General features: G+C 43.7%; 1 protein-coding gene across 5 annotated transcripts in view; it reads right to left on the bottom strand.

The window, feature by feature from the left end:
- The window catches only part of LOC125463096 (IQ motif and ankyrin repeat domain-containing protein 1-like), a 297,864-nt gene that overhangs the window by 210,546 nt on the left and 74,847 nt on the right, over positions 1-12,471 (bottom strand). For all 5 annotated transcript variants that reach the window (XM_059640908.1, XM_059640902.1, XM_059640913.1 and 2 more), the window contains one exon: positions 3,053-3,171. In XM_059640908.1, coding sequence (XP_059496891.1) covers positions 3,053-3,171 — 119 coding nt within the window. The remainder of the gene's footprint in view (positions 1-3,052; positions 3,172-12,471) is intronic.

Raw genomic sequence — 12,471 nt, 5'->3', positions numbered from 1 at the left:
CTTCTGAGCTCTCTCTTTAGGTCTTTCCTGGCTACCTCGTAGCCCTCAAGTGCCCTAACTGAGCCTTCACATCTCATCCTAACATAAGCTTTCTTCTTCCTCTTGACCAGAGATTCCACCTCCTTCGTGAACCATGGCTCCCGTGCTGTACAGCTTCCTCCCTGCCTGATAGCTACATACTTATCTAGGACACACAGTAGCTTTTCCTTGAATAAGCTCCACATTCTAATGTGCCCATCCCCTGCAGTTTCCTTCCCCATCCTATGCTCCCTAAATCTTGCCTAATCTCATCGTAATTGCCTTTCTCCCAGCTATAACTCTTGCCCAGTGGTATACACCTATCCCTTTCCACCACTAAAGTAAACATAACAGAATTGTGATCGCTATCACCAAAGTGCTCACCTACTTCCAAATCTAACACCTGGCCGGGCTCATTACCCAGTACCAAATCTAATGTGGCTTCGCCCCTTGTTGGCCTATCTACATACTGCGTCAGGAAGCCCTCCTGCACACACTGGACAAAAACTGACCCATCTATAGTACTCGAACTATAGTGTTCCCAGTCAATATTTGGAAAGTTGAAGTCCCCCATGACAACTACCCTGTCTCTCACTCCTATCAAGAATCATCTTTGTTATCCTTTCCTCTACATCTCTGGAACTATTCGGAGGCCTGTAGAAAACTCCCAACAGGGTGACCTCTCCTTTCCTGTTTCTAACCTCAGCCCATACTACCTCAGTTGACGAGTCCCCAAACATCCTTTCTGCAACTGTAATACTGTCCTTGACCAACAATGCCACACCTCCGCCCCTTTTACCATCTTCTCTGTTCTTACTGAAACATCGAAATTCCGGAACCTGCAACAACCATTCCTGTCCCTGCTCTATCCATGTCTCCGAAATGGCCACAACATCGAAGTCCCGGGTACTAACCCATGCTGCAAGTTCACCCACCTTATTCCAGACGCTCCTGGCATTGAAGTGGTCACACTTCAAACCAACTTCTTGCTTGCTGGTGCCATCTTGCGTCCCTGAAACTTTATTTCGGACCACCCTACTCTCAACCTTTTCTATAGTCGAACTACAATTTTGGTTCCCATCCCCCTGCTGAATTAGTTTAAACCCACCCGAATAGCCTTAGCAAATTCCCCCCAGGATATCGGTACCCCTCTGGTTCAGGTGAAGACCATCCTGCTTGTAGAGGTCCCACCTACCCCAGAAAGAGCCACAATTATCCAAGAATCCAAAATCCTCCCTCCTGCACCATCCCTGTAGCCACATGTTCAACTCCTCTCTCTCCCTATTCCTCGCCATTCTCTGGGTGAAGATGTATCTCCTCATCTCAGTCCTAAGTGGTCAACCACACATCTTTTGTCTGTGGCTTCTGGTTCTGGGAACATTACTTCTGTGTTTATGTTGTCTAGTCTTGTTTGAATTTTAGAGGTTTCCATCAGCTTTACCTTCATTCTTCTAAACTACTGTGAGTGTGGTCCCAACTGATTCAGTCTCTCCTCATACATCAGTCCTGCCACCCCACGAATCAGTCTGGTAACCCCTTCACTGCACTCTCTCCATCGCCAGAGCATCCCCTTAATAAGGAAACTAAGCCTGCAGACAATACTCCAGGTGTGGTTTCGACAAGGCCTTGTATAACTGCAACAACACATCCCTGCTCCTGCACTCAAAACCTCTCACAATGAAGGCCAACATACCATTTAGCTTCTTACCACGACTTGCTGCACCTGCATGCCTACTTACAGTCACAGCGCCAATCTAAACCATTAGTGTGTACTGTGAATAGCTGGGTGCCCCACGAGTCACTGTGACTTGGGTAAAAGACCAGTTTATTCCTACTGTCTGTCTCATGTTTACCAATTCAGTTCTCTGTCTATCTCAGTACACAACCCCAATTCCACGCACTTTCATTTTACACAATAATCTCTAAATATGTGACTTTTTCAGAAGCTTTATGAAAGTCCAAGTCAACCATGAGTTCCACATGATCAATTCCACTAGTTACATCCTCAAAGAATTCCGGTCAATTTGTTGAGCCTAATTTCCCTTTGGTAAATCCATGCTGGCTATTCGATCTTGTCACCGTTTTCCAAGTGCTCTGCTGTTAGTGATTCTTTAATGCACTCTAACATTTTTCTCACTGCCATTATGAGACTAACCGGTCTATAATTCCCTGTTTTCACCTTATCAGCTTTTTAAATAGATACCCTCTAATCCACAGGAGCTGTACCAGACTCATTAGATTCTTGAAAGCTGACCATTAATGTCGCCACTATTTCTAGGGTCACGTCCTTAAGTAATCTGAGATATTGATTTTCAGTCCTTGGGGATTGATCAGGATTTAATCCAATCAATTTTCAGAAAGCTATTTCTCTATTAATATTGATTTCCTTTAGGTTTGCCCTCTCTCTTGACCCCTGGTTCCCCAATATTTTTGGGACATTATCCTTTGTGAAGCCAGAACCAAGATATTTATTTAATTGAGCAGGTCTTATGTGGAGAGCAAGCAGAGTGAATCGACAACCTTTCATTGACCCTTTGGGGCTCAAAACACTAACTCTCTCTCCACAGAAGCTGCCAAACCTGATGGGTTTTTCCAGCAATTCGTGTTTTTGTTTCAGTTTTCACGTGTCTGCAATTCTTCATTTTATTTATTTAATTGGTCAGCTACCTCTTTGTTCCCCATTATAACTTCCCCTGTTTCTGACTATAAGGGACCTATATTTGTCCGCACCAACTGCTTTCTCTACACATTCCTGCATAAACTTTTATAACCAGTCTGCATGTTCCCTGAAATTTATTTTTGTGCTCTATTTTCACCCTCAATCATTCCCTTTGCTGAAATTTAAACTACCCCCAATCCTCAGACATGCTGCCTTTACGGCCAACTTGTATGTCTCCAATACTATTCCTAATTTCCCTTGTTAGCCATGGCCAGGCCACCTTTCCTGTTTTATCTTTGTGGCAGACAGGAATGAACAAGGAAGGGGATTACTGTCTGGGTGAAGATGAATACTTGGGCTATGTGGTTCTCCTACCTCTCTCTGAAGTTGTTCCATTAATTCTTCATAGTTCTCCTTCGCTTTGAGACGTTTGATCCTTTCCTTCCTTGCAAGATACTGACGGCATGCACATTGAATGATGATGGCTGACTTCTCTGTGGAAAAACAGAAATCACATATCCAGGAATGAAAGACCAGAAGGTTTATTTGATTGAAATGAGCTCATGCATCCATTTGATCCACGTTACCAGAATAATGACTTCCAATTACAACTGGAGAGCATCAACTAGACATAACCAGAGCTGAACACATGTAGTATTAGGGGAGCAAGTGTGCAAATGCAGCTCTTCCTCATTATTGTCTACAGATTTGTCTAAATTCTGCACTCAAACTTTGATCTTGGGTTTGAGTCCACAGCCCTTTTGCATTACAGATTGTAGAAATACAAGGCAAATGACAAAGGAACAGATATTTGCCCAAGTTTACATATAATGACGCAAGGAATCACACAGAGTTCTGGATGTCTCTTCATTATGCTATTAACTTGTGTCTTTGATTTTAGTGATATACCTGTCAAGAATCTGAGGGTGGTTAACACTACTTCCTCATAGCACCAGGAACCTGCGTTCAATTCCACACTCGGGCAACTGTCTGTGTGGAGTTTGCACACACTCCCTGTGTCTGCGTGGGTTTCCTCTGGGTGCTCCAGATTCTCCCCACCATCCAAAGGTGTGCAGGTTGGGTAGATTGGCCATGCTAAATGGGGCAGCACGGTGGCTCGGTGGCTAGCACTGCAGCCTCACAACACCAGGGACCCAGGTTCGATTCCAGCCTCGGGTAACTGTCTATGTGGAGTTTGTACGTTCTCCCCGTGTCTGCGTGGGTTTCCTTCAGGTGCTCCGGTTTCCTCCCACAGTCCAAAGATGTGCTGGCTAGGTGGATCGGCCATGCTAAATTGTCTGTAGTGTTCAGGGGTGTGTGGGTTATAGGGGTATGGGTCTGGGTGGGATGCTCTAAGGGGCAGTGTGGGCTTGTTGGGCCGAAGGGCCTGTTTCCACATTGTAGGGAATCTAATCTTAAATTACCCATTTTGTCCAGGGGTATGTTAGGCATGGGAAATGCAGGGTTACAGGGAAAGGGAGGGGGGGTGAGCAAATGCTCTTCAGATGGCCAGTGTGGACTTGTTGGGGAGGACGGCTTTGTTCCACTCTGTAGGATTTACTGATTTTGCAAATCTCAGATAACTTATTTAGATCATTATCTTTGAAGGGATTACATATTTTTGTTTCTGTACGCTAAACTGAGCCACAGCCTTCTCAAGATGGCTACATGAATTATAATAGCTATGTATGAGCCCACTCAGCTGATCATATCGTAAATTGAAGAAATTCCTGTTCACCGATCACCTCCACATTCACTGATCCACATTGTGCCTTGTTCAGTACATATACTGATACGGCCGACATAGAACATTCTCTGACTCATGAAGCTGTTCTGTAAATCCTGGCTGGCAGGTATAGAGGCAAAACCTGTTTTCTGGGAGAGGCCTCAAGAAACAGAAGGCATTCACTGCTGAAGCACCTTGCAGAAATGACACTGTTTTTAATTCCAAATCAAGCTCTAGATCTTTATATCCCCCCCGTCACAACTCTGAGAGACTGTTGGTGGGCTTTTTCTTAAAACACTTGTTTTTTGTAACAGTTAGAATAGTATTGGGTTATTTCCACAACCACCAGAAATCAATTGACAGTCACCATGTTGAAGTGAGTTTGGAATTACATCAGGCTCCAGGCTCGGTGAGGGTTCACAGAATCATTCAGGGATGGGGATGTCTGGTTATGTGGATAAATTCGAGAAGCTGTTCTCCTTAAGGAAAATGTTGGGCAGAGTTGATGAATATATTTAGAGGGGTGTGTATCCATAGAGGAAGAGAAACTGTTCCAATCGCAGAAAGATTGAGAACCAGAGGATGCCTATTGAAAAGAAACAATGATGACATGTGGAAAACATTGTTCACACAGCAAGTGGTCAGGATCAGGAATACAGTGTCTGAGCATATGGCAGAGACAGGGGCAATCAAGGCACTCAAGACGAAATTAATGTATTATCTGAAGAAGAACATAGAGCATAGAACATTCGGCCCTCAATGTTGTGCCGACCTGTCATACCAATCTGAAGCCCATCTAACCTACACTATTCCATGTGTGTCCATATGCTTGTCCAGAAATGTTTGTATGGCTATGGGAAAAAGGTAGGTGAGTAGCTCCAGGTGAATTTCTCCTGCAAAGACACAGCATAGATATGATAGGATAGAATAGCTTTCTTCTCTGCTGTATTTCGATGAGAAAATTGCTATTCAGGCCATCCTGCTGTGCCAGCTCTGTGATGAGCTAATCAATTAGTCCTTCTCCATAGTACGTATCTTATTACTGTCTGAAAGTTATTATTGAACTCGTTTCCATTACCCTTTCAGGTAGTGCACTCCCATTTGACACAATTTACAGCATTAAACTATGTGTCATTTTGGATCTGAGTCTTTTGCTAATTTTCTCAAATCTACACATTCTGGTTGCCAATCCTTCTGTCACTGTTAGTTTATAATTATTACACATACCAAAGCTCTTCATGATTATGAATACTCATGTAGCCAGACTATGTCAAGTCCCACATCCCTGATACCATTCTGTTTAATCTATGCTGCAGCTCCCCAAAAGTCTCACCATCCTTTGCAAACTGCTTATCCCAAAATAATAATGCAACTCGGCTCCATCCAGTGTTTTGTAAAGGTTTAAAATTAGTTCCTTGCCTTCTGTGTGCCATGCCTCTCAATGGAAGGTTCCATGTGCTTTTTCAAAGGCACCCCAAACTAGTCTAGCTTCCTTCAAAGACTTGACATATGTGTTTACACAACCAGATTTCATAATGAACATTGATAACTTTTTGCCAGGTGAAGAGTAATAATGGTTATGAAGCCAAGATAGGTAGATAGGTACAGAAGAAAGATTGTCGAATTGAATTGTAGAACAGAGTTGATGGTCTGAATGGCCTCCTGTTGCTATGTTCTGAAGGTGGTGGCTGTGTTAAAAGTGAGTGCATTCTCCAAAATAACTGAAATTGTACTGATCAGTTAAACACCTCCGTGATTTGTGACATTGTCACAAAAACAGATTTCTCTTTTATTCATTCACAGGACATGGGCATTTCTGGCTGTGCCAACATTTACTGTTCATGGTTAATTGCCCAGAGGCTGGTTCAAGTCAACCACATTGCGGTGGGTCTGGAGTCACATATAGGCTAGACCAGGCAAGGATGGCACTTTCCTTCCCTAAAGGATGTTGGTGAACCAGATGGGTTTTTACTGACAATCAGCAATGGATTAATGGTCATTATTTTCACTCTTAATTCCAGATTTTTTTTGGAGGCAAATTCCATGATCTGCAGATTTGAACCCAGTTCATGGAACAGGTTGCTGGCTCAGAGATTGACACTGCTGCCTCACAGCACCAGGGAGTTGGGTTTGATTCCAGCTTTGGGTGACGTCTGTGTGGAGTTTGCACATTCTCCCCATATCTGTATGGGTTTACTCCAGTTTCTTCCCATAGTCCAAAGACGCACAGGTTAAGCAGATTGGCCACGGGAAATGTAGGGTCACAGGAGCAGGGTAGGGGGCGGGAGGCTGTTCAGAGGGTCTGAGTTGATGGGCCTGCTTCCACACTGTAGGGATTCTGTTTTTTAACAACAAATAAGATATATTTGGACAGATACATGGATGGGATTCTTGTGGAGGAATATGGACTAAATGCAGGCAAATGGGGCCATTTTAATAATGAAAACTGAGCTGCATAGACAGGAGGGGCCTGTTTCTATATTTTGATATCCCCTTTGACTCAAACTTTACTTGGGGTCTTCGGATAAACAGTCCAGTGATGATACCACTGGGCCATCATCTCCCCCTTATTATAAGACCAGAAGGCCATAAGACATAGGAGTGGAAGTAAGGCCATTCGGCCCATCAAGTCCACTCCGCCATTTAATCATGGCTGATCGGCATTTCAATTCCACTTACCCGCACTCTCCCCCTAGCACTTAATTCCTTGCGAGATCAAGAATTTATCAATCTCTGCTTTGAAGACATTTAATGTCCCGGCCTCTACTGCGCTCTGTGGCAATGAATTCCAAAGGCCCACCACTCTCTGGCAGTAGAAATGTCTCCTCATTTCTGTTCTAAATTGACCCCTTCTAATTCTAAGGCTCTGCCCACGGGTCCTAGTCCCCCCGCCTGATGGAAACAACTTCCCAGCATCCACCATTTCTAAGCCATGCATTATCTTGTAAGTTTCTGTTAGATCTCCCCTCAACCTTCTAAAGTCTAATGAATACAATCGCAGGATCCTCAGCTGTTCATCATATGTTAGGCCTACCATTCCAGGGATCATCCGTGTGAATCTCTGCTGGACACGCTCCAGCGCCAGTATGTCCTTCCTGAGGTGTGGGGCCCAAAATTGGACACAGTATTCTAAATGGAGCCTAACTAGAGCTCTATGAAGTCTCAGAAGCACATCAGTGCTTTTATATTCCAACCCTCTTGAGATAAACGACAACATTACATTCGCTTTCTTAATCACGGGCTCCACCTGCAAGTTAACCTTTAGAGAATCCTGGGCCAACACTCCCAGATCCCTTTGTACTTCTGATTTACGAATTTTTTCCCCATTTAGAAAATAGTCCATGCCTGTATTCTTTTTTCCAAAGTGCAAAACCTCACATTTGCTCACATTGAATGTCATCAGCCATTTCCTGGAACACTCTCCTAAACCGTCTAAATCTTCCTGGAGCGCCCCCCCCCCCACCTCCTCAGTACTACCTGCCTGTCCACCTATCTTCGTATCATCGGCAATCTTTGCCAGAATGCCCCCGGTCCCTTCATCCACTTCATTAATATATAAAGTGAGCAGCTGCAGCTCCAACACTGAGCCCTGCGGGACACTACTTGTCACTGGTTGCTATTCCGAGAAAGAGCTTTTTATCCCAACTCTCTGCCTTCTGTCAGACAGCCAATCCTCAATCCAAGCCAGTAGCTCACTTGGAACATCCATTGGGTTTCCCTGGTCAAAAACCTACTTATTACCTTTTCAAAGAATTCTAACAGATTTGTCAGGCACGACCTCCCCTTACTAAATCCATGCTGACTTGTTCTGATCGGACCCTGCACTTCCAGGAATTTAGAAATCTCATCCTTAACAATGGATACCAGAATTTTACCAACTACCAAGGTTCGTCTAATCGGCCTATAATTTTCAATCTCTTGTCTTGATCCTTTTTTGAACAAGGGGGTTACAATAGCAATCTTCCAATCATCTGGGACTTTCGCTGACTCCAGTGGCTTTTGAAAGATCACAACCAAAGCCTCCGCTATTTCCTCAGCCACCTCCCTCAGAACTCTAGGATGTAGCCCATCGGGGCCAGGAGATTTATCAATTTTTAGGCCTTTTAGCTTTTCTAGCACTTTCTCTTTTGTAATGCTTACCATATTCAACTCTGCCCCTTGATTCTCCTTAATTGTTGGGATATTACTCATATTTTCCACTGTGAGGACTGACGCAAAGTACTTATTAAGTTCTTCAGCTATTTCCTTATCTCCCATCACTAGCCTTCCAGCATCAATTTGGAGCGGCCCAGTATCTACTTTTGCCTCTCGTTTGTTTTTTATGTGTTGAAAGAAACTTTTACTATCATTTCTACTTTCATATTTGATATGATGATATATATATATGATATATGATATTTCATAGCCTACTTTCATATTTGATCCTCTCCTTTCTCATAATCTTTCTTTTCTTTGGGATGAACATGTGTACTGTGTCCTCAATTACACCCAGAAACCCCTGCCATTGTTGCTCTACTGTCTTCCCCGCTGGGCTCCGCTTCCAGTCGATTTTCGTCAGTTCCTCTCTCATGCCCCTGTAATTACCTTTATTTAACTGTAACACCATTACATCCGATTTTGCCTTCTCTCTTTCAAACTGCAGATTAAACTCTACCATGTTATGATCGCTGCCTCCTACGTGTTCCCTTACTTTAAGATCTTTTATAAAATCTGGCTCATTACATGGCACTAAGTCAGAATAGCCTGCTCCCTCATTGGCTCCATCACCAGCTGTTCCAAAAAGCCATCCTGCAAACATTCCAGGAATTCCCTTTCTCTGGATCCACCGGCAACATTATTCACCCAGTCCACCTGCATATTGAAGTCCCCCATGATCACCGTGACCTTGCCTTTCTGACATGCCCTATCTATTTCCCGGTGCATCTTACACCCCTGGTCCTGATCACTGTTCGGAGGTCTGTACATAACTCCCATTATGGTTTTTTTGCCTTTGTGGTTCCTCAACTCCACCCACACAGACTCCGCATCCTCTGACCCTATGTCATTCAGTGCCATAGATTTAATTTCATTCTTAACTGACAAGGCAACCCCGCCCCCTCTGCCCACTTCCCTGTCTTTTCGGTAAGTTGTAAATCTTTGGATGTTTAACTGCCAGTCTTGAACCCCCGTAACCAAGTCTGTGTGATGCCTACCACATCATAATCATTCAAGATGATTTGTGCCGTTAATTCATCTACTTTGTTATGAATATTACAAGCATTTAGGTAAAGTGCCTTAATGCTAACTTTCTTATCATTATTAGAGATATTGGAAATAAGATGTCCCAAGTTATCCTTCCTTTTTGCTGTATTCCTAGTCTGCTTCGAGCTTAAACCCACCTGTATACATGCTATCCCGCTGTTTATCTTTCCATTTAACTCCATACTCCCTGTCGCTTTCGCTTTCCCTTCCCCCTGACTCAGAAGTTTAAAGTCCTACTGACCACCCTATTTATCCTTTTCGCTAGAACACTGGTTCCAGATTGGTTCAGGTGGAGACCGTCCCAACGGTACAGATCCCCCCGGTTCCAAAACTGATGCCAATGCCCCATGAGATGGAATCCCTCTTTCCCACACTAATCCCTTAGCCACATGTTTACTTCCCTAACTTCCTTATCCCTGTGCCAATTGGCAAGTGGCTTGGGCAGTGCCAATAATGTAGACCACAAAGAGAACTTTCATAGGAACCACAGGTCTGACCAGAGTGAAATGATGTTATCTCTCATTCAGCAAGAATAAATCCAAAACATTCCTGTAAACATCAGTTTGGGAGCCTGAGTGGAAAGTGTGTATCAGTGACTGCCAAATTTAGGAGGATGGTATATAAAGCTGGAGAAGTTATATGAAGAAAGTACAGTATGAGGAAAAGTGCATTCTGTGATCACAAATATGCAAAGCAGGGTTCAGTAGTGACAACACATTGCACAAATTTCTTTCAATTAAATACAGGTTTTACAAGTTAAGCACTGCATGGAACTGCAAACACACTCGCCTCAGAGAAGGATGAGTCATGATGCAGGGGACAGCCAAACCTGGACTCACCAAGCAACAAACATCTCTAAAACACTTAGTCTAGCTCCTCATCCACAACCTCACAAACATGCAGCCTCACAAATGGCAGCTCATTGAGTAAGAGAGCTGCCAGATAATAACACTGTGCCCTCCACAAACAGAAGGCCATCCAAACCTCATATGTCCTTGTACTGTTTTGGACATTTCGTGCTGTTTGATCTACACTGATTTCCAAATCTATTTTAAATTTCTTATCTGAGTTTTTAAATCCTTTCATTATCTTACCCCTCCGTCTTTCCAGCTTCCTCTAACTAGTCTGTGAGAACTTTGGAATCACCTAATTTTACCTTCTTGTGTACGCTGATATAATTACTCCGTCATTTCTAACTTTCAGTCGCCCAGGCCCAAGGCGATAGAATTTCCTCCCAATGTCTCTCCGCCTCAATTTCCTATTCAATGTCCTTAAAAATTATCTCTTTGAGCAACTTTTGGTCATTGCCTTGTAGAATACCCTCTTGCGGCTTTTAAACATTTTTGCACAGCATTTGTTTCGAAAAAAGGCCTCGTGAAATTTTATTACGTCAAAGACACTTCACAATGCAAAATGTTTCTCAAACAGAATTGTTTCCCTTTTCCTGAGTGCAAACTATTAGAAATAGCTTGCACTCAGGAACAGGGACACAGTTCTGTTCGAGAAATAAAAGGGCTGCTGTCATAAATGACTTCAACTTCCTTAATATAGACTGGAAACTCCTAAGGGCAAATAGTTTAGATGGAGCAGATTTTGTCAGGTGTGTCTAGGAAGGATTCTTGACTCAGTATGTAGACAGGCCGACTAGAGGGGAGGCCATACTGAATTTGGTGCTTGGCAATAAACCAGGCCAGGTGTCAGATCTCTCGGTGAGAAAGCATTTCGGTGATACTGATCACAACTCCCTCACCTTTAACATAGTCATGGAGAAGGATACGAGCAGACAGTATGGGAAAGCATTTAGTTGGGGGAGGGGGAATTACAATGCTATCAGGCAGGAACTGTGTAGCATAAAGTGGGAACAGATGTTCTCCAGGAAATGCACGAAGGAAATGTGGAGGTTGTTTAGGGAGCAGTTGCTCCGAGTACTGGATAGGTTTGTCCCACTGAGGCAAGAAAGGGATGGTAAGGTGAAGGAACCTTGGATGACAAGACATGTGGAACATCTAGTCAAGAGGAAGAAGGAAGCTCACTTAAGGTTGAGGAAATAAGGATCGGACAGGTCTCTAGAGGGATAAAAGGTAGCCAGGAAGGATCTGAAGAATGGACTTTGGAGAGCTAGAAGGGGCTATGAAGAAACCTTGTCGGGTAAGATTAAGGAAAATTCCGAGGCGTTCTATACTTCTGTGACAAACAAGAGGATGGCCAGAGTGAGGGTAGGGCCGATCAGCAATAGTGGATGGAACTTATGCACCTAGTTGGAAGAGGTAGGGGAGGTCCTTAATGAATACTTTGCTTCAGCTTTCACCAGTGAGAGGGACCTTGACATTTGTGAGGACGGCTTGAAACAGGCAGATGTGCTTGAACAGGTTGATGTTACGAAGGAGGATGTACTAGAAATTTTGAAAAGCTTGAGGACAGATAAGTCCCCTGGGTCAGACAGGATATACCCAAGGTTCCTACGGGAGGCGAGGGAAGAGAATGCTGCCCCTTTGGCAATGATCTTTACATCCTCACTGTCCACTGGAGTAGTACCAAATGATTGGAGGATGGCAAATGTATTCCCTTGTTCAAGCAACGGAATAGGGATAATCCTGGGAATTACAGACTGGTCAGTCTTACTTATGTTGCGGGCAAATTAATGGAGAGGATTCTGAGGGATAGTATTTATGACTATTTGGAATAGTGGATAGTCAGAGACTTAGAAATGACTATAATGAGGGGGCATAATTTTCAGCTGAGTGGAGGAAGGTACAGGGGAGATGTCAGAGGTAGGTTCTTTACATAGAGAGTAGTGAGCATGTGGAATGTGCTGCTGGCAGTGGTA

Source organism: Stegostoma tigrinum, chromosome 2, assembly GCF_030684315.1.
Source record: "Stegostoma tigrinum isolate sSteTig4 chromosome 2, sSteTig4.hap1, whole genome shotgun sequence".
In the NCBI taxonomy this organism is placed as follows: Eukaryota; Metazoa; Chordata; class Chondrichthyes; order Orectolobiformes; family Stegostomatidae; genus Stegostoma; species Stegostoma tigrinum.
The sequence above is the reverse complement of the archived record's forward strand: the minus strand, read 5'-3'. Positions and strand labels throughout refer to the sequence as shown.